General features: G+C 45.9%; 1 protein-coding gene across 12 annotated transcripts in view; it reads right to left on the reverse strand.

Annotated features, from left to right (window-relative positions):
* The window catches only part of TSC1 (TSC complex subunit 1), a 48982-nt gene that overhangs the window by 16020 nt on the left and 8884 nt on the right, over positions 1-24078 (reverse strand). For 7 of the 12 annotated variants that reach the window (XM_048223098.2, XM_026514249.4, XM_026514247.4 and 4 more), the window contains exons 2-11: positions 23645-23707; positions 16817-17002; positions 15580-15683; positions 14344-14496; positions 10951-11095; positions 9344-9498; positions 8898-8971; positions 1968-2143; positions 734-849; positions 317-428 (exon numbers count right to left, since the gene is read on the reverse strand). In XM_048223098.2, the coding sequence (XP_048079055.1) occupies positions 317-428; positions 734-849; positions 1968-2143; positions 8898-8971; positions 9344-9498; positions 10951-11095; positions 14344-14496; positions 15580-15683; positions 16817-16922 (1141 nt within the window). In that variant the 5' untranslated portion in view covers positions 16923-17002; positions 23645-23707. Of the gene's footprint in view, positions 1-316; positions 429-733; positions 850-1967; positions 2144-8897; positions 8972-9343; positions 9499-10950; positions 11096-14343; positions 14497-15579; positions 15684-16816; positions 17003-18789; positions 18882-23644; positions 23708-24078 lie in introns of all 12 variants that reach the window. The other 5 variants (XM_044389696.3, XM_048223106.2, XM_026514248.4 and 2 more) reach the window with 1 other exon arrangement.

The following is a 24078-nucleotide window of genomic DNA, read 5'->3' on the forward strand; positions in this document are numbered from 1 at the left end:
CACAGGCAAGGACAACATATACACCATCACCAAGCCTATTAGAAAACTATGAACTTTTTCAGCCTGCCTAGGACAATGAAGAAAGCTGCTACAGTGAACCTTCTAGGGAGCTTGAACCATCTTTTTCTGGGGGGGGGGGGGGGGGGGCGGGGTTCACTTTCTAGGTTCTGAAAACCCCAGAGTTTTGCATGAAGTGTCGAAAATAGGCTGACTACAGTAAGCAGCCCCAAACTCACTGTTGGATCTAAGAGACAGTTCCTTGTCATATACTGCGGGCCCAGACCAATCCACCAAATACCACCTCACACATACATACCAGTTGTACCAAAGACTTTACTGTAAGGGTGTGACAGATCAGGTGGGACATTTCCAGGAGAAGTTGGCGGAGTGGTCATACCACAAACCATAGACGGGCTCCAAAGAGTAGCCTGGGAAGTTAATAAGACATGTCAGCAATGAGAAATGAACACCAAATCATCCCCAAGGCTTATATCAGAATGGAAAAAAGCATCTTATTAAAGCTTCATTATGAGACAAGATGCTTTTTGTAAATCTAGACTCCAAGAGAAACCCAAGTGGCAATAGTAACTAACCTTCCTAATACCACGTATCCTTAAAAATAACTCCTAAAATGAGCAGTGTGAGATTTTCCCAACCATATGTTAAATCCAACCCAAACAGTCAGCTTCCCCAGAAGCAGAGGAGCAAGCAGGCACACTCTTGAACACCATACTTGTGGCGGCTCAGTCAACAGCCGTGTCGATGGGGGACTCAGAGTCTGAGGTGGCTGCCCGGGTGTACTGAACAATGTCAGCCGAGAGCTGGAATAAGGGGTCGAGGTAGCACTCCCTAAAATGAAAGGGAAAGAGCACGTGAGATTAGTGTGTGATTTTACGTTACTCTGGAAAAAATAAAAATTACGGCCCTCTAAACCACTCGATAATGTTCATATTTCAAAAAAACTGAGGGGACTCCTGACATCCCAGGGACAAAGTAACACCTGAATGGCTCTTTGGAAATAAAGTTCAGTAAGGTTGTTTATTTTGTTTTGTTAAGATTTTATTTATTTATTTGAGAGAGAGAGCGCGCGCACGGGGCAGGCGGAAGGCAGAGGGGGAGGGAGAGGAAGAGGGAAAGAATCTCGAGCAGACTCCCCGCTGAGTGTGGAGCCCAGCACAGGACTCAATCCCAGGACCCTGAGATCATGACCTGAGCCGAAATCAAGTCAGACACTCAATCGACTGAGCCACCCGGGCTCCCCAAGTTCAGTAAGGTTTGATGTCAAGTTAAGCTTCAGGATAACCTGAAAAAGTGCAGCCTGGATGACACCTTTAATGGATACTACCTACAGATAAGCCTGCCTTTTCTAGAAACCAATTCTAAATTGTCCAGACTCACGCAAACTCCATCAGTGAGTGCTACAGCCTGGGGACCTCACTGCAAGCATCTGAAACATAGAAAGACTCCCCAGTGGGGTGCTGCCGGGAAGTCGAATACTCGAGTCCATATTCCTTTACCTGCATTAAAAACCCACCCCCGGGGGTGCCTCGGTGGCTCAGATGGTTGGGCGTCTGCCTTCATCTCAGATCATGATCCCAGGGTCCTGGGATCAAGCCCCACATCAGGCTCCCTGCTCAGTGGGGAGCCTGCTTCTCCCTCTCCCTCTGCTGCTCCCCCTGCTCGTTCTCTCTCTCAAATAAATAAAATCTTAAAAAAAAAAAAACCCACCCCCAAGTCTGCTGGCATATTGTCAGGTAGGAGACCAAAGATGCAGGGCTCTGAATTAAACTGGAAAGAGGGGTTAATCAGGAGAAACTGTAGGCAAATTCTAATTTTCAACATTTGGGAAAAGTTGCTAGTAGCTGCAGTGAGTCTTATCCCAGGAAAAGAACATAAAGTTGACACAAATGAGCCATGCTTTCCAGAGACGAAGGTGCGAAGCAGGTAACTGCCGATGTTACTCTTACCACAGCTATTCTGCATGTCGACGTAAGGGCTGGCGGCCACATCAGCCGCACGATGAGGAAAGCGCGCTGACACCTGCGGGGACACGGAGTCGCCATCTTCGTACGAGGCTTCGGCGGGGTCCAGAGAGATTTTGGCACACTCTATGACAACATCATGTGTTTCTAATCGCTTCCACCTGGAAGAGGCAACGACAGTTAAGAAAGGCAAGCTGTAATCCCTGTGATCAAACAGCCGAACCCTTAAGAACGCTAACGGAAGGCCAGGCACGGAACTAGGATTAGCGAAGGACAAGGCAGAACCCTGCCAGCCCGTATCAAACAGTACTGGTGTATTAAGAATCAGCCACTCATTTCACAAAGCTCTACCTTCCCTATTTCAATTGGTCATGTCAGGTTATCAGAACCTAATCTGAAACAAAAATGGCATCGACAAACGACTGGGCATAGCCGCCAAAGAGCGCACGCTACGCCAAGCAGTCACCAGGGGAACTTCTCCCTCAGAACAAAGGTAATCAAAGAACAGGGAGGCCTGGAAACTGCTGGGTAGCTGAGGTGGATTTAAGGTCTCCTATCAGAGCCTCGGGGGTTCTAATCCACCTCTAGACCGGAACTACGGCGCAGAAGGACTCAACCCTAGAGAAAGCCCACGAGGACATTTGTTACATCGGCCAAAGATTCCTGTCATATGATCCACAGTTCCACCTAAGATTCAGCCTGTGGAAATTGACGGACGTCACGACGGACGACAATGCTCACCACAGCTTGTCACAGAAAAAAGAAAAGAAATAACCCAAAGTCACACTGAAGGGATATACGCTATAGAAGAAAAACTGCTACACCACCATGAATGAGCACGCGCTCAGGTCACTGGCTGCCAGGTGTCAGGAAGGAGACTGCCCGCAAAGCACACGCAGGAACCTTGTGGGCAAGGACAAGCTCTTTATCTGAGTGTGACTTTTGTCAAAACTGAACACAACTGATGAATCTTATTGTATGTCAACTATACTTTCCTAAAGCTGATTTTAAAAATCATGTTTTCAAAAATTCAGCAACGTAAGATGGTCAGGGTATGAGCGTCAATGACAAAGGATTCAAAACTACTCAGAGATACGCCCACAAAGAGAGATGACGACACTAAGTGTTCGAATCAAAAGAACTGAAGTTACGGGTGATGTTTTCTTTCTTCCCTCTCCAGTATTTGCCAAATGTTCTACAAAGCCCTCATAATTAATACAGCATGCACCTGCTCGAACATAAATTTTTAGACAACATAATTTCGCTGTCCAGGTTTCTAAGTAGGAATCCAGCAAGACTGGATCCAGCAAGATGAGAGTCTTCATGCTTCAGATTTCACAGAAAAACAGCCCAGCACTAAGGGCACACCATGGGTTTACCCCAACAAAACATATGCTCCTACACAACTGTTCTAGAAAACTCATCATTCGATCTGAGATGCTGAAAACGTGATATCAAATACAGAACGAGAGAGCCCCCAGGGCAGCGGCAGCACCCGAGGGGAAAGCCCTTCGACAGGAGCACGGCACCTGTGGTCGGCATGGGTGCTCGCTGCCCAGGGTACCTGTGTGTTAAGGGCAGTAGCCTCCCCAAGTATTCTTGGCACAACCGGCAAGGGCTGAAGGAGAGCAAGGGTCGGGATGCTTATGTACACACAGGAGCATCGCTTTTAGAGAATAAAGTGAGAATCACAATACAGCGCCAATACATTCAAATGTCTGATTTAATTGGTAACACATGTACTTAAGCTATTTCCTTGATTCTTAAAAGGACTTTTCACATTTAATCTCTCTGAAACTGGGAAGTCCTATCTAATCCGTGTGTGTTAGTTTTTGTGGCATTTTTTTCTTTCTCAGACGAACATAAAATAGAAGTACTCCATGGCATCTTGCATTTAATGAAATATGGTAGTTTAAAAGTCAATTAAAAGGTCCCTCCCATGCCATTCCCCTCGACCACTTTGGCAGCTGCTTCCGATCTGCTGGCGGAACTGGTACCCTGCCTGCATATTTTAAAGAATACGCTCTATGCTCTGAATTTCCCAATATACAGACTGTACCCATCACCTACTGACTTCCATTATGGTCAGTGAGGATGTAGGCCACTTCCATATATCCTTCTCCCTCCTCCCTGAGCTCTCAACAGGCGGGTATCATAGTTTTGTTTTCTTCATAATCCGTTTTCAGTGATTATTATGACTATGTACATACTATGCATGGCTGAGCCAGAGTGTGCTAATAGATTTCCTTTTCTGTTAGATTTCGTTTGTCCTGGAGTTTGGATTTTTCGGTTTCTTTTCCTCAGTCCTCTCTGTATCTATTGTAATTCTTCCTAAACTTACTCTAACAACAATGCCTGATATAATTTTTACGTAACGATATGCAAATAAGCTACTGGAATTACCCACCGCCCCCACCCCAAACTAGCTCCCTTCTGGAGCCCTCTCCCACTTCTGTCGAGACTGATTTGTTCTGAGGGCTGCTGTGCAGTGTTACCGAAGACTGCCCGTGTCCACGATCCTAGGCCGGGTCCCCTTGTTTCCCGGACTCTGTCTCACCGGATCTGCTCTCATTTTGGTGGGACACATGCCCCAGTAGTTAGCTGAGAAGGGGTCTATGGGAAGTAAATGTGAGTCCTTGCATATCTAAAAGTGTCACACTTGACAGGCAGTTCGGCTGGTTCTAGAATTCTATGTTGAAGACCTTTTTGTCTCAATTAGTTTCAGAAGCTAAGACCATTCTGACTTGATCCCTTTAAGCACTGTGGTTTTCTCTCTAGGAAAGGTTTACGCCCGGTGTTTTGAGATTCACCACACTGAGACTCGGTAGCATTCTCTCTCACTGACAGAGGCTGGGCGCCAGGTAAGCCCCTTCAATCTGGAAATGGGTGTCCTTCCATCCTCCTACTGTTATATTTCTTTGTATTTTTCACACCTATATTGGAAATTTTCTTCTATTATGTCTTTTACAATTTCTTCCCCCAAAAGTTTTCTCCTTTCTAAAGCTCTTTTTTCTTGGATGTTGGACTTCCTAGACTAAGTTTCTTATCTCTCTGCTCAGAATACTCATCTCTATCCTTTGATTCTGCTTTCTGAGATAGTCTCAACTTTATCTTCCAGTTCTTTTGTTGAAGTCTTGACTTTAGCTCCCATTTTTCATTTTCAAGGTTGTCTCTGAATGTTCCCCTCCATGGCACTGTGACCCCTACATGTGCTCAAATGCCCCATCTCAGGGGCTACTACAGATGCTTTCCTCCTCTCTCTGTATTATCAGTTTCTTTCTAGCTCCATTTTCCCTCTTTATGTTGGTCACTTTTTTTTTTTAAGATTTTACTTATTTGAGAGAGAGAGAGAGAGCGCGCGCTTACAAGCAGGGGGGAGGGGCAGAGGGAACAGCAGATTTCCCACTGACAGGGAGCCCAACATGGGGCTCGATCCAGGACCCTGGGATCATGACCTGAGCCAAAGGCAGACACTTAGCCAAGTGAGCCACTCAGGTGCCCTTATGTTGGTCTCTTGTCTTTTGGGTCAGAGCTTTCTTCAAAAGCCAGACGACCTCTGCCTAGCCATGGGAAGCGAGGCTCTCTGAGCCGGCCTGGGAGATTTCCGAGTTAGTGTCACAGACTGAACATACACACCCAATTGTGTAACCTCCCAAACCTACCAAATCTACAGTAATGGATTTGTTTTTAAATATAAACCTATGAGAAGGAGAAGAACGGGGGAAGACAGAACGGCACTACAGACTCCTAAAACTAGGAAGCAGACAGGCCAGAGGCAACCTATGCGGCAAATCCAAGAAAGCAGAACCCTAAGCTCCCCTTGTTTCAAACCTAAAAGTCAACCTTATACTGCAGAATCCTTTTTTTTTTTTTTTAAGATTTTATTTATTTATTTGACAGAGATAGAGACAGCCAGCGAGAGAGGGAACACAGGCAGGGGGAGTGGGAGAGGAAGAAGCAGGCTCATAGCGGAGGAGCCTGATGTGGGGCTCGATCCCATAACGCAGGGATCACGCCCTGAGCCGAAGGCAGACGCTTAACCGCTGTGCCACCCAGGCGCCCCTATACTGCAGAATCCTTAAAACGCTAAAAAATGTTTACACCTCAAGTACTTCTGGAACTGGAGATGAGTGACAGGTAGATGAGGACAGCTAGCATCAGGAAGACAGGGTGAAAACTATTTGAGGGTCAGAGTCCCAAGGTCCCCTCCCCTACTCTATGCTCCCGGCAGCAGAAATCTGGGCTATTCTCTGGAGAGAGTAAAACAGATTTTCGGGACTGAGCTACTCCAGAAATAGTTGAGGGCATGAGTACCATTCAAACAAGGGAATTAAGTAAGCATGTACATTCTGAATGCCAAGACCACTAACCTCTCTCACCACCAGCCTCTTCCCTCCAGCAGCAGCCAGACCCTCCCCAGGCTGGAGAGTAGAAGACCCTTCTCTACAAAAACTTGACCAGCTCAGGAGGAACACAATACTGACATCAGGATCTCCAACAGACGTTCAGATACACACACACACACACACACACACACACACACACAGGAAGCACAGAGGTGGCAAGTCCTTGTGAAGAGAGCTTTTTGGTCTCCCTACCCAGACACAAGTGGATTTTCAGATTTTTGCAGAATGCCTCAAAGACTTCAAAAGAACAACAGTCCATGGATTACACAGGGAACAAACAACTCTCAGCATTCTCAAAGATGTGAGAGGTTGCATCTGTGAAACCCAAGACAGGCTACCACGAAGAGGAGCATTCAGAGACGCATAAAAAAAAACTCTTAGATGCTGAGAACACAGCCCTAGGAAGGAAGCTTACAACAGCATTAAAAGCTAAAGATGAGAAAACCTTCAGAAAGAACAAAAGAGCAGAGAGAAAAAACAGGAGAGCAAAGAAAAGCAGAGGACGCTCTACGGCCTCTACATACCAGCAGTTTCAGACAGACAGACAGACACAGTGGAAGGAAGGAAATCAAGCACAAGGTAATTAGAGAAAATTTCCTAGAGCCTGAAGATAAGAGTTTCCAGATTAAACAAGGAGAACAGATTGCGACTAGGCAATGTCAGAATATGAGGAGAACCAAGAGGGGGCTCTACAGGCTCCCAGAGAGAAAAACACAGCAAATACAGACGTGAGAAGTACAAACAGCTTTGGATTTCAACAGCAATACTGGCAGCAAGACGCGATGGAATAATGCCTTCAGGCTGCAGAATGAGGGGGACTGGAAGTCTGTAACCAGCCACCTAACTGCTTCCTTTCTCTGAGAGCTACTAGAGGGTAAACTCCACAAAAACAAGGGCAAACCCAGAAAAGAGACAGGAGACACGGGGATGGGAGGTCCTGCACGGGAGAGACGCAGAGGACCACCGTGCACAAGGCATGGATCTGAGAAGCAGGCCAAGAGACAGGCATGTGGCAGGCTCTCACTCTCGTCTCCACTGGCACCCCACTATCTTCTTAATGGAGGGACGCAGAGTGCAGGTGACCCTGGCCCAGATACATTGTCTGTGCTCAGTCTGTCCGGAGTAAGCAATGATAAAGGCCCCACTCTCCCTTCTCCGCCTGGATCAGCCCCACAGAGGGACCCTGCTCTGGATCAGACCCACAGGAGGGGCCCTCCTGGAAGTGGGCCACCACGAGCCGAGAAGCAGCAAAGGAGCAGTCTTCGTCTCCTGCCACGTTTCGGCAGCACACCCAGAAGCCGGCCTCGCTCCAGGCCCTGCCAGAGGCTCTGCCTGGGGTGAGCATTATGTGTCCCAGGTCTCACGTGTGAATGACCTTGCCCACTGACACCTCCCCCCCACCCCTGGGGCTCCTGTAAACTCTCAATGAAGGGAAACCCGATAAAGATGCAAACACTGGGCCCTTCCCCTTGACTCCTGAGAACCTTCATCTAAAAGCGACAAGACTGCCCTTTCCTTAGCCTGGCTTGGCTCCCCAATTAGCTTTCCAAAGCACAACAATACACATGGTAAAACTCTAAAAAAAAAGAAAGAACGATTAACGTAAAAGCAAGAATGGTAGTTTCTCCCAAGTGGACAGGGAATAGGGAGAAAGATGTGTAGTAATGTTTCAGCTGAGAAGCTGGACAGCAGCTGCGTGCACAGGTATTCGTGTGATGTTATTACACTTTACAGGCACACTTCGTATACCTCTCCACGTACCATCTCTCTCACATGAAGTTGTTTTGAGCCAACTGAGGCTCCGTGTGACAGAGGGAGGGCCCGTGAGGTGAGAGCGGGCAGTGAACCAGCCTTTTTAGTGGGAGATACCCAAATGTCAGTTATCTGTGGACTGGTTTCCCCCAAAAGGGTTCAATCCTCTGCCAGGGGGAGCATCAGCCTAGCTGCCAGCCACAGAAGGTGGAGGAGGGAGCTTCGCTTCTCACAGCTCCATGCAGAGAACTTCATTCCCTTCTCAGCTCCGCCCGCCCCACGCCTAGCATCCTCGAATAGGAAGCCTGGCAGGTGCACTTCCTCCAGAGAATAAGCCTGGAGACTTCTCAGGGTCCCCTGGAGGACGGCCGGCCGTCGCCTGGCTACCTGCAGGGGGAGGCTCACCACCCGACATCCACACTTCCCACAACCCGCTTGTTTTCAACCACACGCTGCTCGGCCTGCCTCAGGCGATCACCAGTACCACTGAGCCGGACGCCTTTCTGGGGCTCTGCGAGGCAGGTATCTGCACTGCCACCGCCTCCGCTCCCCTGGAGGAGCTGTTAATTCTCGGGCTGCAAGGAGCAGGTTTCAGACTGTACAAAGTTCTAGCTGTACGAGTCCTTCAAAACAGAGTGATTCTGTAAGTAGAAGAACCCGTATCCCCGAACAATACCTCAGCAGGGACATCACCTAGATCACATTAATCCGTCAAGAGACACTGTAAAATCCTGAGTCGCCAGCCCCATGTCTATACCTTCGCGGGTCCAGTTCGTGGTCTTTGGATCCAGTCACTAATTCCGGGTGAATCCGCACGTGCTCCATCATTGGCTAGAAGAGTTTGGGTTGACAAATCATAAAAGGCTTAACTTCCGTGGCATCTCCCCACAACAGCATATTACTTGACAATAAAAAGGAATGGAGTCCTGACACCTGCTACAGCACGGATGAACCCTGAAAGCTGCCACCAAGTGAAAGAAAGCAGTTACAGAAGACCACGTACTACATGAGCCCGTGTCTGGGAAACGCTCATCGGGAGAGGGAAGTCTACAAAGGCAGAAGGACATCAGTGGTTGCCTAGGGCTGGGACTGGGGGGAGATTTCAAAATACACGAATACACGAGTATTCGGACTGAATTCACGAGTCCACCCACAGCCTGTGTGCACGGTGTGCGGGCTATCAAAGGAGCAGTCTTCACTTACCCTGACCACTTCTTCGAAAGTGTCCAAGTTCTCCTTCATACTGTAGTGAGAGCGTAGAAAGGAGACAAAGTTGCAAGGGTACATTCCGTAGAGGCGATGAAAGAGAGCATAAACACTGGCATGGAGATGGACAAGATAGATTTCTGTCACGTGGCCTAAAACAGGAAATCACGGACAGGAGACTCAGCCAGACACAAGATAGTGTGCGCAAAGCAATCGTGACCACGTGGCCGCCAGCACGACCCGCGGTCGACTGCGTCCACCTCGCGCCACAGATAACGAGTTTTCTCTAAAATGCAAATCTGAACACACCAAACACCCCTCGTTAAAATCCACCAGTGGCTCCCTACGGCCTTTGGATAAATTCCGATCTACTTAGAACGACCCATAAAGGTTCCTACGCATCCAATCCTCTCTAGTCTTCACCTGACACTCTCACCATACTGACCTTTCTCATGACACTCTCCCTAAAATTTGTTCTTGTTTTTTATTATCTTAAGTAAACTCTGCGCCACACATGGGGCTCAAACTCATGACCCTGAGATCAAGAGTTGTATGCTCTACTAACTGAGCCAGCCAGGTGCCCCCCAAAAATCTGTAATGATCCTTCTCCACTGTCCTATTCAGCATGAATTTCTTGAGTATCTTGAATAGCACTGTCTTACTCACCTCTGTACCCTTAGTGCCTTGCACGGTGCTTGGTGCAGGACAGGCATTCAAATATTTGCAGAACAAATGGGAGAGAGGCTTTTGAAATCAGTGTGTAGTCTTAGCTATGCAGATTTGTGACTCAAGAGTGAAAAAACTATCATCCAGAAACTAGCTTAAGGAGCTGAGAGTGGGAGAAACTGAACACGTTGTTCATCGAGCCTCACCCAGACCCCACGGAAAACCCCCGGTCCACAGGATCCATACAGCTCCTCCATAATAAGGGACGGACCACTCCTTCCTCCCAAGAAGAGCCTACTAAGTCACCAGCAGCACGTGGGTCCTGCACTTGTTATTTAATCCCGTACAGGAAGCCACAGTACCTGGCGTGACACGGCTTACACGCTTCATCTTTTCAACATGAAAACATGCCAAATACCACGTGCTTATAGCTGTGGAATCATTTTGCTAAGAGCCGGACTCCCTGCCAGTATGGGGGGAAATCCCAGCACGTTCAAAACAAGGACACTAATTAGGACCCACTGCATTTTCCCTCCTCCTCCAGGAACGAAAGACAGGTTCTCGGAGCCAGAGGCTGGTGTTCGGTCACAATATGGTAAGACAGAAAGGTGCCCCAGGCCTAGTCCTATATCGCTACAACACGGATTGAAGGCATTTTGATAGACTGAAGTTTACCAACAATTAGGAAGTTTTACAACCCACCAGCTTCTCTGACAACTAATCCTCTTAAGCCAACGCAACGAGGAAGCTATCCAACAGTCACGCTTCTTATTTGTGTTTATAGTGAGTACACCCAAGGAGTCCTCACCCGGCTGGTGACAACCACCCATTCCAGCTACAAAATTCTACACAACCTTCCTTTACAGCTCATGACCTGTCAATCACTAACAAAAGCATTCACCTGGTAGGGAATGACAGGTATATAAGGACATCTTTACCTGGTTTCTTCAGGCACCACGATGAAAGACGGCCAAAAATATCAAAGAAATCATGAAGGTGCTGCTTCCCCGACTGTGGAATCATTGGTAGCATGGTTATCAACACTAAGACACCTGTCGTGAGGACGATGACATCGGTGTCCACCTGTGGAAGGAAAGGTCAAGCACGGAGAAACACCTGTCAGACACAGCATCGGGTCAGCACTATCAGCACACCAAGAGGCTGCTCTGAATTCTAAGGCAATCACAAGTTAGAGGTCCCCTCAGAGACTCACGTCCCTAAGCCTCAGGTTTGGGGGAACAACACGGATCAGACTCGACCATAGTGAATCTGCGAAGACCACTTCTGCTGCCCCCAGATAAACCTATCTGGGAGAGAAACTTCAACTTGACCTGGGGTGGCCAAGTCCTCCAGCCAGAGGACACTCTAGGTATGGCACTTGGACAGAAGCATCATGAGCTGCCTCTAACAGAACAAAGCAACACGACAGTTTCTTTCTTTCTTTCTTTTTTTTAATGATTTTTTATTATATTATGTTAGTCACCATACAGTACATCCCCGGTTTCCGATGTAAGGCTCGATGATTCATTAGTTGCGTATAACACCCAGTGCACCATGCAATACGTGCCCTCCTTACTACCCATCACCGGTCTATCCCATTCCCCCACCCCCCTCCCCTCTGAGGCCCTCAGTTTGTTTCTCAGAGTCCATAGTCTCTCATGCTTCATTCCCGCTTCTGATTACCCCCCCTTTCTTTATCCCTTTCTTCCCCTACTGATCATCCTAGTTCTTATGTTCCATAGATGAGAGAAATCATATGATAGTTGTCTTTCTCTGCTTGACTTATTTCACTTAGCATTATCTCCTCCAGTGCCGTCCATGTTGCAGCAAATGTTGAGAACTCGTTCTTTCTGATAGCTGAGTAATATTCCATTGTATATATGGACCACAACTTCTTAATCCAGTCATCTGTTGAAGGGCATCTCGGCTCCTTCCACGATTTAGCTATTGTGGACAATGCTGCTATGAACACTGGGGTGCATATGGCCCTTCTCTTCACTACGTCTGTATCTTTGGGGTAAACACCCAGTAGTGCAATGGCTGGATCATAGGGTAGCTCAATTTTTAACTTTTTAAGGGACCTCCACACTGTTTTCCAGAGTGGCTGTACCAACCTGCATTCCCACCAACAATGTAGGAGGGATCCCCTTTCTCCACATCCTCTCCAACAATTGTTGTCTCTTGCCTTGTCTATTTTTGCCATTCTAACTGGCGTAAGGTGGTATCTCAGTGTGGTTTTGATTTGAATTTCCCTGATGGCTAATGATTTTTGAACATTTTTTCATGTGTCTGAACACGACAGTTTCTGTTCATTCAACCAAATCCTCAAATATTTACTTTTTGTTAATCAATTTAAAAAACACTACACAGGGGCGCCTGGGTGGCTCAGTCGTTAAGTGTCTGCCTTTGGCTCAGGTCATGATCCCGGCGTTCTGGGATCGAGCCCCGCATCGGAAAGCCTGCTTCTCCCTCTCTCACTCCCCCTGCTGGTGTTCCCTCTCTCACTGTCCCTCTGCCAAATAAATAAATAAATAAAATATTTAAAAATAAATAAATAAAAATAAAAAACACCACACAAGTAATGTCAAGTAAGTCAGTATTTTTTAAAGGATTACAACAGAAGTATAATTTAAGAAGAAGTTAGCAGAACGCTAACAAGTCTCCTTAACGGCTCACCTTTATAGCAGCATTTATAGATCAGCAAATAGAAGCAGATATGGTGACCTCTGACTGTGTATATAGTTTAAATATCAAGTCATATAACTTCAGGCTAATTGAAGATACTTAATACCCAATGGATAATGAATCAACTCAGGACAGCTACAGCAGCTCACCTGACCCATAATTAAATCATGAATGTTTGCCAAGTAACTGGAATTCAGATTTAAGAAACAAGACATTAGGGGCGCCTGGGTGGCACAGCGGTTAAGCGTCTGCCTTCGGCTCAGGGCGTGATCCCCGTGTTCTGGGATCGAGCCCCACGTCAGGCTCCTCCGCTATGAGCCTGCTTCTTCCTCTCCCACTCCCCCTGCTTGTGTTCCCTCTCTCGCTGGCTGTCTCTATCTCTGTCAAATAAATAAATAAAATCTTAAAAAAAAAAAAAAGAAAAAGAAAAAAGAAACAAGACATTAATCAAAAGACTACCACGCAGGCTAAGACGTTCATTATTACTGTTAAAATAAAGGAAATCTACAAGTCTGGAAATAAAGCCTTAAATAGATTTAATTTTTACGTTAAGCACTAAGCCTTTTGTCACGGCCGACATCTATCTAGTAAGAAGAACGTAAAATATCGGTAGGAGAATTAAGAACAAATAACCAGTTCCAGTAAAAAGTATAAACCCTAATTTTGTTTATGGTAATATTCTAACCAATGGCTTGGGTAGCAGTCCATGAGTAATTGCCAAAGTTCACCAAGGGAAAAAGGGAGTGTTTTACAATCTGAACTGAATTGTGTGGCCTCAAAATTGAGTTATATTCTCAGCAATCCATTCACTCAAAATTAAGTTGTTCCAATTGTTCCTGTTTTTTTCTCAACATTGAATGCATGTTTTTATGATGCCCTCCCAAATGGGACTCCCACCTCTAGGGATAATGAAACAGCTACCCTTGCCGGCAGAGACAAAAATCAGTTTGCAGGGTGCTGTACCAGAGGGCCCAGAGGCACTGCCATCCTGCAGCAACTACTACTGGGTATTTTCATGTCTCTGTGAGGCACAGGCACTTAATATTAACCACATTTTCTTATTTTATAGATGGAAAACAAGTCCAGGAATTAAAGAGATTAAGCAAATAGCCTGGACTATTTCAGCGAGCCACTGTCAAAACTAAAACCATGAAGTTCTCTTCAGGTTTTGACTCACTGTGTAGAAAAATACTCTAAATTTAGTGCAAAAGTCAGAATGCGATTCAGTAGGCCTTGTATCAACAAAACCTTAATTATGGCTGTAACCAGAACATGCTCCGAAACGGGTGAAAAGGGCTGTTAGCCATTTTTCTCCCACCTAAGAGAATCTGGGCTTCCCCCAAGGAGAAACCAGATGTTTTAACGGAGGGAAAACTGGACAATGATGGAGTCAAAGAGGGTGGGAATAATGTCACGTTGAACATGACATGAACAAGTATTTGCTTGGACAAAAGACACTCGCCAGTCACCAGGACGCACTGAGACTTTACTAAGCACCAACTCGGGACATGACATTAGAAGAAAGCCAAACACTAAGCTTCTAAACTCTCAAAGTTCAAATCTAGCTTGCTTGCTTTAAAGTTACCCAGAATTTCAGAAATGATATCCATAAAGGCATTTCATTCAAACCCCTGCAAACATCATACCTTGAGACATTTGAGTAAAGAAGGCAAAAGAGGTGCTTGAGAGAGTTTGTGCTTCCAAGGCGGCTGCAGCCTGATGACGTGCCCCAGCAGCGACAGCGCGGGCAGCCGAGAGGCGGCTCTGCCCATACAGTCATTCATTTTGTCCAAGAGGTGCTAAACACATAAAAGAACAGGGAAACACGTCTCAGTAAGGCTGGGGGAAGGGGGAGGCAACCCAGGGAAATCCTTATGAGAACGTAGCAGGTGACACAGAGGTAGCGATGATATATGCCAGTCCCTCGAGTCGCCATGGACGTGAAGCAAAGGCCATCCAGGTAAAGAGATCAAACAAAAGATCTTTAAAAACCAACCACGCTGACACAAAAAACACTGTTGCACTGGGCCCGAGAGAGGGCAGCCAGCTGGCAAGTCCTGAAAAAGGATCCCATGATACACATGGGGGGGGGGGGGAGGGCAGACTCCCTCATGGACCCTCTTGTTAAGTACACATAAGCCACTTCTTCCAATAACCACTGGTCCCAAGCCTGTGGCAGGCTGTTGAAGCTGTGAGGGGATCCTCCTAGAAGCAGGGGCTTATTGCTACCATAGCCCAGTCTACATTGTTTGGCCCCAAATACAAATCAGGTAGTCAAGAAGTTAAAATCCAGCCTAGAAAAACAACAGAACAAGATATGCTGGAAAACGCACGTAGTGGCAAGGCCTTCAAATCCTAGTGAAGCCACTAGTATTTAGAAACTCAACACTTAACCAAAGTATGCAACTACAATGCTTTGTGAGTTTTCTACCACCAAGAAAAATAAAACACTAGGGAGCCCTTCAAGTGCCTGGTGCTGGGTAACAGGACTCGTCAATTAGTCCCATTAGCTGTCTGGACATTCAGATTTTCCCACATTGATTAAGTCTAAAATCCTATTCAAAGCATGGATTTAAAGATGGGCACCTTACGGGTCAAACTGTCACTGTACAATGATAGCACTGGAATTACAGGATTTCTTACAACAGCAAGAGCTTAAAAAAAAAAAAACCCTGGAATACATTTTATCTTGTAAAGTTTTCAGGACACCTGGGTTCCGCAAATTATTTTTCTACGCAGTTGCCATCTGGGAACAGGATCATCTGTGGCACAGAGAAGCTGAGGGAGCACGCTCTCGACACACGGCACAGGGCGTGTGCACAGAAGCCAGCACATCGGCCGGGGCCCGACTGAACGGCCCAGCGCGACGTTCCAGCAGTTACCTTGTCGTGCGGCTCTTGCAAGGTAGTCAGGATGTGCAATACCGGCTGAGACTTGGTTTCCAGGTAATAATCCACCAGGGTGTTTACGAGCATCGGACCACGGTCTGAACAAAGGAAAGGGAAAGAGTTATTTCCTTAACATTCTAAACTTACTTCAAACGGCTGCCGGTCACGAAATCCAGACAGAGTTATTCTATATGCTCCCCAAAGTCACGTGAAGCATTCTATTTCTACCCTTCAATCCATTTAGGTTTAACAATAGGGTAATACCAAATTAACCTGCCTAAATACCCAGAAAAGCACTGAAATGCTATCTTCTTTTTTTTATTGCTTTGATTATAAAATTGTAACCATGTCCACTCAAAATGATTCAGATTATGTGAAAGCACATAAAATGAAAGTCCTCCTCACTACCGGCCTCTCTCAAGCCACTCTTCAGAGACAAGCATCCCTGAGTTTGGTACGCGTCCTTTCAAATCCTCTCCTACTTGGATAACCACACACAGAGCCCCCACACCCACATACACGCAGTCTGTGTGTGCTTCCTTCCCCGTGACATGTTGTAGACACCCTCCCGCGTCGGCACCTCTGACCTTCTTCAGTCTCCTCACTGACCTGGTGCCCTACTGCTCGGCTCAACACGACTCCCTGAACCTGTCACCTACAGAAGGACACTTGGGTTTTCCCAGTTTTCACTAGACTTCATCCAAGGCTATGATGAAATGCAGACTCTTGTCAATGGGACACATGGTACATGCTTTTTAAAGGATGATGGATACTCCAAAACAGGCTGAGTACCGGTTTATTCTCCCGCCAACAGTGCCCATTTCTGTAATCAGTATTTGATTTTTGTCATCCTGGTAAGCAAAGAAAGGTACTGTTGAAACTCCTGTTTCTCTGATTAAAGAGAGGTCACGCATTTTTATTCCAGAAATCACATATGTGATTTCCACATAGCATTTGCTTGGAAATACTTGGGTGGGGGGAGCAAGGGAGGTGAGATGAAACAAGAAGGCAGTGACTTTGAAGCTGGGTCGTGGGTTCATTATGTGATTCTTACTTAATAAGTTTGTGTGTGTATTTGAATATTTCCATCATCAAAAGCTTAAAGCACACAGACAGAGAATCTGGCAACAGATGCTTTTTTCTCAGTGGCTTCAGAGAGCAGACTGCTGTCACCCCCAGGTCAGTCTCTTCTGACGCGCAGCCGAGCGAGGACAGGAGCGGCCCTGCTTACCAGAGCTGAGGTTCTCTTTAAAGACAGCTGTCACCTCGTCGCGCACACTCAGCACAGGGGAGTCCAGCATGGACAGGAGCTCCCCGAGGTTTGCTTGCTGGGCCATTATCTTACACGACTGTGCTGCGCCGGGTCCGGGACGCGCACTAGCGACTCTGCAGGCTCTTCATTGGTGCCACTACCAGACTGAGAAAAAGGAAGACACACAGTGTGACAAAATGGCCCCACTTCTCCCCATAAAAAATGACCTGCAAAGACAAACAAGCGCATGTGTTCAATGCAGTGAAAAGCCTGTCTGGAATTCTGCAGATGAAAGAAGCTAAGGTGTGAGAATAATTCTACATTCGACAAATTTGTGAAGACGAGGTCTATGGAACGCAACCACTGGAGAGAGACTGGAACACTGCTACCAGGCAGAGCCATCATGGCAACTTCATGCCAGGACCAAAGCAAAGTGTTTATTCTTATTCCTACCGCTGACTCTGCCTTGGGTTTTGGCTGAGACTGTGTCTACGTTTCAAATCATCGATCTAAAAAGTAGATGAGGGATGCCTGGGTGGCTCAGTCATGAAGCGTCTGCCTTCGACTCAGGCCATGATCCCGGGGTCCTGGGACAGAGCCCTGTGTCCGGCTCCCTGCTCAGCGGGGAGCCTGCTTCTCCCTCTGCCTGCTGCTCTCCCTGCTTGTGTGCTTTCTCTCTCTGTCAAATTCATAAATAAAATCTTTCAAAAAATAAATAAATAAAAAGTAGATGAACTATTTTCAGAAGAAGAACTAAAAACAAGCTATTTTCCTCTTGACACTCCCATCAATGTCTAAAAGCTGGTCTAACTTGTTAGGTCACAAGACCATACATTCAGTACCTCATTTGAACCAGGGACCGTGTCTCGATTTTTCATACAAACTCCTCCTCCCAGACATCTGCCACACTCAAATGCCATTGGTCACAGGCAAGAGGCACGAAGTGGGGGCACAAGGGTATATCTGCCCCCTTCAAAGACTCCATTCCTCCTAGTGGTAGAGCCGCTGCCTTATCTTTACATATTAAAAAAGCGGCTCATTCTCCAGGTGTCACTATCCACATTTACAATTATTTCTTTCTCTCCACTTGGGTCTCTAAAGGTGTATTTTCAAAAACAAGCAAAACCAATGATCACTTAAGAGGCAGGAACTGCACACCTTTTACAAACATCAGTGAATACAGTCCTTAGACCAGTATCTTGCGGTTGGTTCTTCTGCCCCATTTTACCGGGAAAGAAACAGAAATGAAACCATTTGCCCAGGGTTGCAAAGCTAGCAAGAGGCAGAACCAGAGAACTGAAATTTGAACCCAGATCTGCTCGACTGCAAAGCCCTGAGCCCTTCAGGGTGACATCAAGAGAACTCGTGGTTTGATCCTCACAGCAATTCTGTGAGGTAAGCAGATATCCTCTTCTACAAATGAGAATATGGAGACTCAGAAAGGATAAGTAACTTTGCCAAGGTCACACGGTAAAGCAGAACTCAGATGGCTCAACTCCCAGGCCCATGGCTGCATCTGTCCTTGGCGGCCATGTTGCTTCCTCCACAGGGCTTTGAGTGGGGGGAGTAGCAGCCCTCCTGCTTCAGTGTGGACCCAGACCACCCAGGGTGCCTCTTAGAAATGCAATCTCCCGGGCGCATTCCACCGCTGACTTTGGGGCTTAGGAACCTGCATTTTAACAAGCACCCAGGGAGGAAACATTATGCTAAAGAAAAAGTCCACTAGAGAGTTAAGCTCCTCCTGCAAGAATGCCAAATGGAAGCACCAATGGCCCCAGAAACTGGTGAGTATTAACTATTATCTATGCTCTCGTTTAATTATAACCCGGCAGTAGCCACTGACTTGGCTCTTGGTGAATAAGAAGTTCCTGAGCCAAAAAAAAAAAATCAATTAAAATGTCTACATGCATTTTTGATAGCTAATCATGATGTAGGAAGTTGCTGGCTCACACCTGTGAATATAAATCTTCTAGGTAATTCACGAAGGGAGTCCATTTCGAAGGGCTTACAACTGGTTAAGATTTTCTTGTAAAAGAGTTCAGAGCTGAAAATAGAAACAAATTTCACCTTGTGAGTTGGATTAAATTAAATTTACAAGTGAAGAAAATACCAAGCAGTCAGGATTTATTGTCCATGGAGAGAATTAAATGAGGGAACATATGCATACACTCGGCACAAATAAATACTCCCTGAGCAGTCCCCATATACTATCAAAAAGAAAACTAGTAAAAATCTTGGGGCCATCACTTTCAAGATGACTTTTTTTTTAAAGTTTTATTTATTTATTTGAGAGAGAGAGAGAGAGAGCATGAAGGGGGGAGGGTCAGAGGGAGAAGCAGGCTTCATGCTGAGCAGGGAGCTGGATGCGGGACTGGATCCCCGGACTCCAGGATCATGACCTGAGCAGAAGGCAGTTGCTTAACCAACTGAGCCACCCAGGGACTTGTCAAGATGAGTTTTTAGTAGCATATTTATCTGACTGGCCCTCACATTCCTTTCTACCTCAGATAAATCACAAATGATTCTCAGGTTTAAAAGCATTTTTGTCCCTAAGTTTGGTTTTGTTCCAGCAAGATTGCTACCCACCTAGTCTCAGTCTAGTGAGACTGTGAGTTTATATTTTGTGTATTCAGAAGGCAGTAACATCAGAGCTGGTTCCCCAACTCCAGGCAGCCCAGAACACATGACAGGAGTTCAATTCCAAACAAAGATGGCGCCTATCCAGTCAACTTGGCCATAGTCAGGGCTGACCAGCTTGGGCTACCTCATTGGCTTTTCAGTTTGTAAATGTCATTTTAGGTGTCAGAGTCTGGTTTCTGGAGACTGCTCCTTCCAGATACTTTACAGAAAGCAAAAATAAGGTTTCATTCTAAAACACATTAGTACATTTCTCACAACAAGCTTTCCTCTTTGGTTCTAAAATTCTACCTTTCAATCATATTTTTTAATCCTCCCCAAAATTATAAATCTTAGGTTTCATGTGAGGTTCCTCATGTAAGTGCCCCAAGTTCAAGGATTCTGACATTCAAAAAGGCCCTCCCAAGAGTTTAATCATGAGCTTCAAGAAACATTCCCATGATTGGAATATCTCTTCTTTTAAAACTCATTCAAATATTTCTTGGGGGGCTACATGCAGGGTGCTGAGAGGGAAGAGCGACTTAACACTCACAATGGAGAACGGACGTGGGAGGAAAAAGTGGGCAGGGCTCAGTGGGTGCACCGAGTGGGGAGGGGGCCAGCCCCACCTGCACGTGGTGGGGGCAGGTGAGGCACACCCACGTTAGACACACTTTCCAGCCCAGGAAAGATGGGCTGGGCAAAGTCACGTGAAGGTGAGCGCCACAGGCACAGGCAGCATCGACTTACAGCTGTGAAAGCCTCTCTTCCATTCTGGAAATACCCAAGTATAGAACACAGGGGTCAGGAGAAGCCGAAAGTCAATACCTAGGTTAGTACAGCTCTGAACCCTACGTGCCAAAGCAGCATTCCACTTAGGTGAGTGTCATCGTCAGTGGCCGCGTGTCACAGTACAGTGCTACAGATGACACTATTCGCATAGGGAGCCACGACTTTCAACAGCCACTCCCACTCCAAAACCTGTCACTCTGCTGGTCTTCTGGATCGCAGGAAAACACACGAACATCAGTCTACAGCAACACCGAGCCGACGTCCTCGACTTCTCCACAGCTCTCACCCTCCTCTCTGATCTGCCAGCAAACCCCCTGGTTTTGCTATACCCTTTGTTGGGGGCCCAGTCCAAGCCCCATCACCTCCCATCCTGCTCCCCTACGATGCATTTGCCACCAAAACACCACAAAGACTCTGAAATATGGAAATCAGAATCCATCCGTCTCCTGTTTAGAATCATGCAATGGCTCCCCACGGGGACAATAAGAGCCGAACCCCCAAGTGGCCTAAAGGCTCCACGTCCTTTGGCCAGTTGTAAACCCCCCAAGCCTCCATCTGCTTCCTTTTGAGCCACTCTGCCTCATCATTTCTCTGCTCTAGTCCCAGTCTCCCAAAAGCCAGGAAAACTGGTTCCTGCTCACGGCCTCTGCCCTTGCTGCTCCCTCTATCTCTGGAATGCTCTCTCCCAGATCCGTGCGCGGCTTACTGTCACTGAGGTCTCTGCTCAAAATGTCACCATCTCTAAGAGGTCTCCCCTGACCACCCAATCGAAAGCAATTGGTTGCTGGTCACCACCCTTGACTAAAAGAAGTTTCGACTTTACAACTGGTTTTCAGATTCAATTGAACAGAATACTTAGTATGATCTCAACATGCACGGAAAATAGGGATTCATGCAAGTTTGATTTTAGTCTCTATATTTGGCCAACATCTGGCCTTAGTCTGTAGAATGTTTGAAACTTGAACTGTCAACTGCCTATTTCAGCAGCCTCTCTAGCACCCTGAGTGTGTGCGATTAACAACTGTATGTCATTACCAGGATACCTAATCTACACGACGTCTGTAATGTGGACAAGGCATGAGTCTAGAATGATCGTTAAAAATCTGAATATTCACTTTTGAATAAAGGTAAAACACTCCAGCTGTAACATCCAAGTTTTGTGTTTTATAAGTTGAAACTCTGTCAGTTTAAGTACAGATGTATACTGATTAGGAAAAATAAAAGCTCTTTAGTGGATCAATGTGACTTTTATGTTCAAAAACAATCAAGAACTTTCAAATGGCTAAATATGTTAACTAACAATATGAATATTTAAAGTAGATTAGATAGATAACTTTACAAATAAGAGCAATTACTCTTTGAGCCAAATGTTTATAAAAATTTTAATAACAGATGGCTAAAAAGAAATTAAATTATAATTCTAAATTTTATAGAATTGTCTTGTAGCATTTATTACAAACAAAATAACCTGTTAAAACTGCATTTAACTTATAGTCTTAATTAGTAGTCTGTCTAGAAAAAGTCATATTTGGGAATACTTCACATGTTGTGAGAATAATTAAAAAATAAAACGTCGACCTGTCACCTCAATTTTATGACATGAAAAAATCCAAAATCAGAGTCAACAGCATCCATGATAAATCATCTTTGAGCCAAACCTTGTAAAGAATATAAAAAGTATAAAGAAAACAATGTTAGTGAAAAACTGAAATCCCCTAACACATTTTACAGTCACCAAATTTCAAAACAGACCTTACAAAAATGCTTTAGGAAGACAATGTCTTGTAGTTTTGTGTCTATGAAGGCTAAAAATGTAAACAAAAAGCTTGTCAAAATGATGGCTACAGGTTGCCAGCAATTATTAGTAGCTAAAGACGAAGGATCTGTGAGGCTTACTCAACCTCTGAATCCCAGATACAGGTTCCTTCTAGAAAACATCTACCGGAAACTTCCCTAAATTAAAGGTTAGTGATGGGACTGCCCACGGCAGCCGGAGACGAGTGTCTCTTCAGCGTCACACACGTGACACGGTGACCACAGGAGCAATCTGGCTCCTAGACCTAACAAAGTCATTTTCCTACATTAAAACTCCAAACTTTCCAAATCTAGCTACCAAAATGTCATACAACTGCAATTCTGAAAATGTGAAATAAAATTTGAGATTTACAACGTGTGTTATTCAGCTTGGGCCTCGATGATATGAACACAGCCACTGGACGCTGGGTTCAAATTCACATCCTGCAGACTTCTAAAGAAGGGACAGTGTGAAGCACACAGGAAAACTTTGAGGATGAAAAGTCACACTCAGAATGCTTTCCCTCCTTGTAGAACGCTGCTTGAGCCTTCCTGTTAGACACTCTATAGGCTGTACCAAGTTTCTGTGAACAGACATCGATCTTGAAGGCAAAAATCCCTACTTTATTTCACAATTCCTATGAGGTAAGGTGAGGCAGGCAGTGACAGAGTATAGTAACTAGCAACCAGTGACCCATTACATGAACCCCATTAGCTAAACACATACAGAGAGAGCAAACCAAACACCTTCCCTATCTTCCCCACACCTTCCCACAGACACACAATGCTGCTGCGTTGGGCACGCTTACCGGCAAACTCAAAATCACAGCTCAGCGATAAGTCACGTCACTGAGACCAAATTCATATCCACGAAAGTGCCAAAGGCTCAATATTTATGAAGGAAATATTCGGGACCTTGAGAATCCTCCAATTGCTAGAAACTGTCACAGCATGTAATTCATCCCAAAACGCTAATTAAGACAATTAATAAATTAAGCCAGGTTAAGATATAAATGCTAATTCCCTAGCTCAGGGGCTCTCAGCCCAGGATGTACATTAGAATTACCTCTACAAAATCCTGAAGCTCAGGCCCCACTCCAGAGCAGGTTAAGGGGTGGGGTCGAGAGAGCACATCTGGTTCCAAGTGCATTTCCACAGCCACGGTTGACAGCCTCTCTGCACTAGTCAAACGACTCGCTCCAACACAAAGTCTTCGATTTCATTTAGTGGTGAAAACCACACCTCACTGCTGGTCAGAACTGATCTGAGTCACAGGTCCACCAAGTGCAGCTATACAACCTCAGGAAATTCAGCTAATATCTCAGAGCCCCATCCCTCACCTGTAAAATGGGGCTACATCAGAAGTGTGGCTCTGAAAGAGAGAACGAGTAACACACACAAAGAAAGCACTTAACGGTGTCTGGCACTGACTAAGCAACTAATAAATCACGGGTGATTTACCGAATTACTTCGTGCCACAGAGGGACCAGTTCCTAGCAAAAACCAGAACCGTGAAATCCTGAGTGCAAAGAAACACACATACAACCGTACAGGTGAACAATTCCCTTCTGTCTCCCCCCGCACTGGACTGAGTTTGTACCTTACCTGTTCTGGGGACAATTGGTACTTCGGTTTCCAGTGCTGTCAACCTGGTGTCTCTCATGGTCACTAAAGGAAAAAACACATATAATGTATACAATAGTCTTACAATGAAGTGAAATCCCAGATGCACCCAGGGGGAGTTTAGGGTTCACCTGGTTCAACCTCCTTCCTGCCCCAGCCCTGACAGGTGGCCAGCTAGTTTCCACCAGAATGAACACTGACAAGAGTGGGCGCACGTGCCTCTCCCTGTCTACATTTCTGAACAGCTGGTTGCTGGAAAATTCTTTATATTGTGCTGAACTTGTAATCTCTGCCTTTTGTTAGCTGTTTACAGGAGCTATAAACAAATGGGCAGGATGGGCTCTCAAATCCTGGAATTCTGAGGTACAATCCCAGCTCTGCCACCTATTAGCTGGGCCACTTCTGGCAGTTTCTCT

Source organism: Ursus arctos, unplaced genomic scaffold (genome assembly GCF_023065955.2).
Source record: "Ursus arctos isolate Adak ecotype North America unplaced genomic scaffold, UrsArc2.0 scaffold_18, whole genome shotgun sequence".
In the NCBI taxonomy this organism is placed as follows: domain Eukaryota; kingdom Metazoa; phylum Chordata; class Mammalia; order Carnivora; family Ursidae; genus Ursus; species Ursus arctos.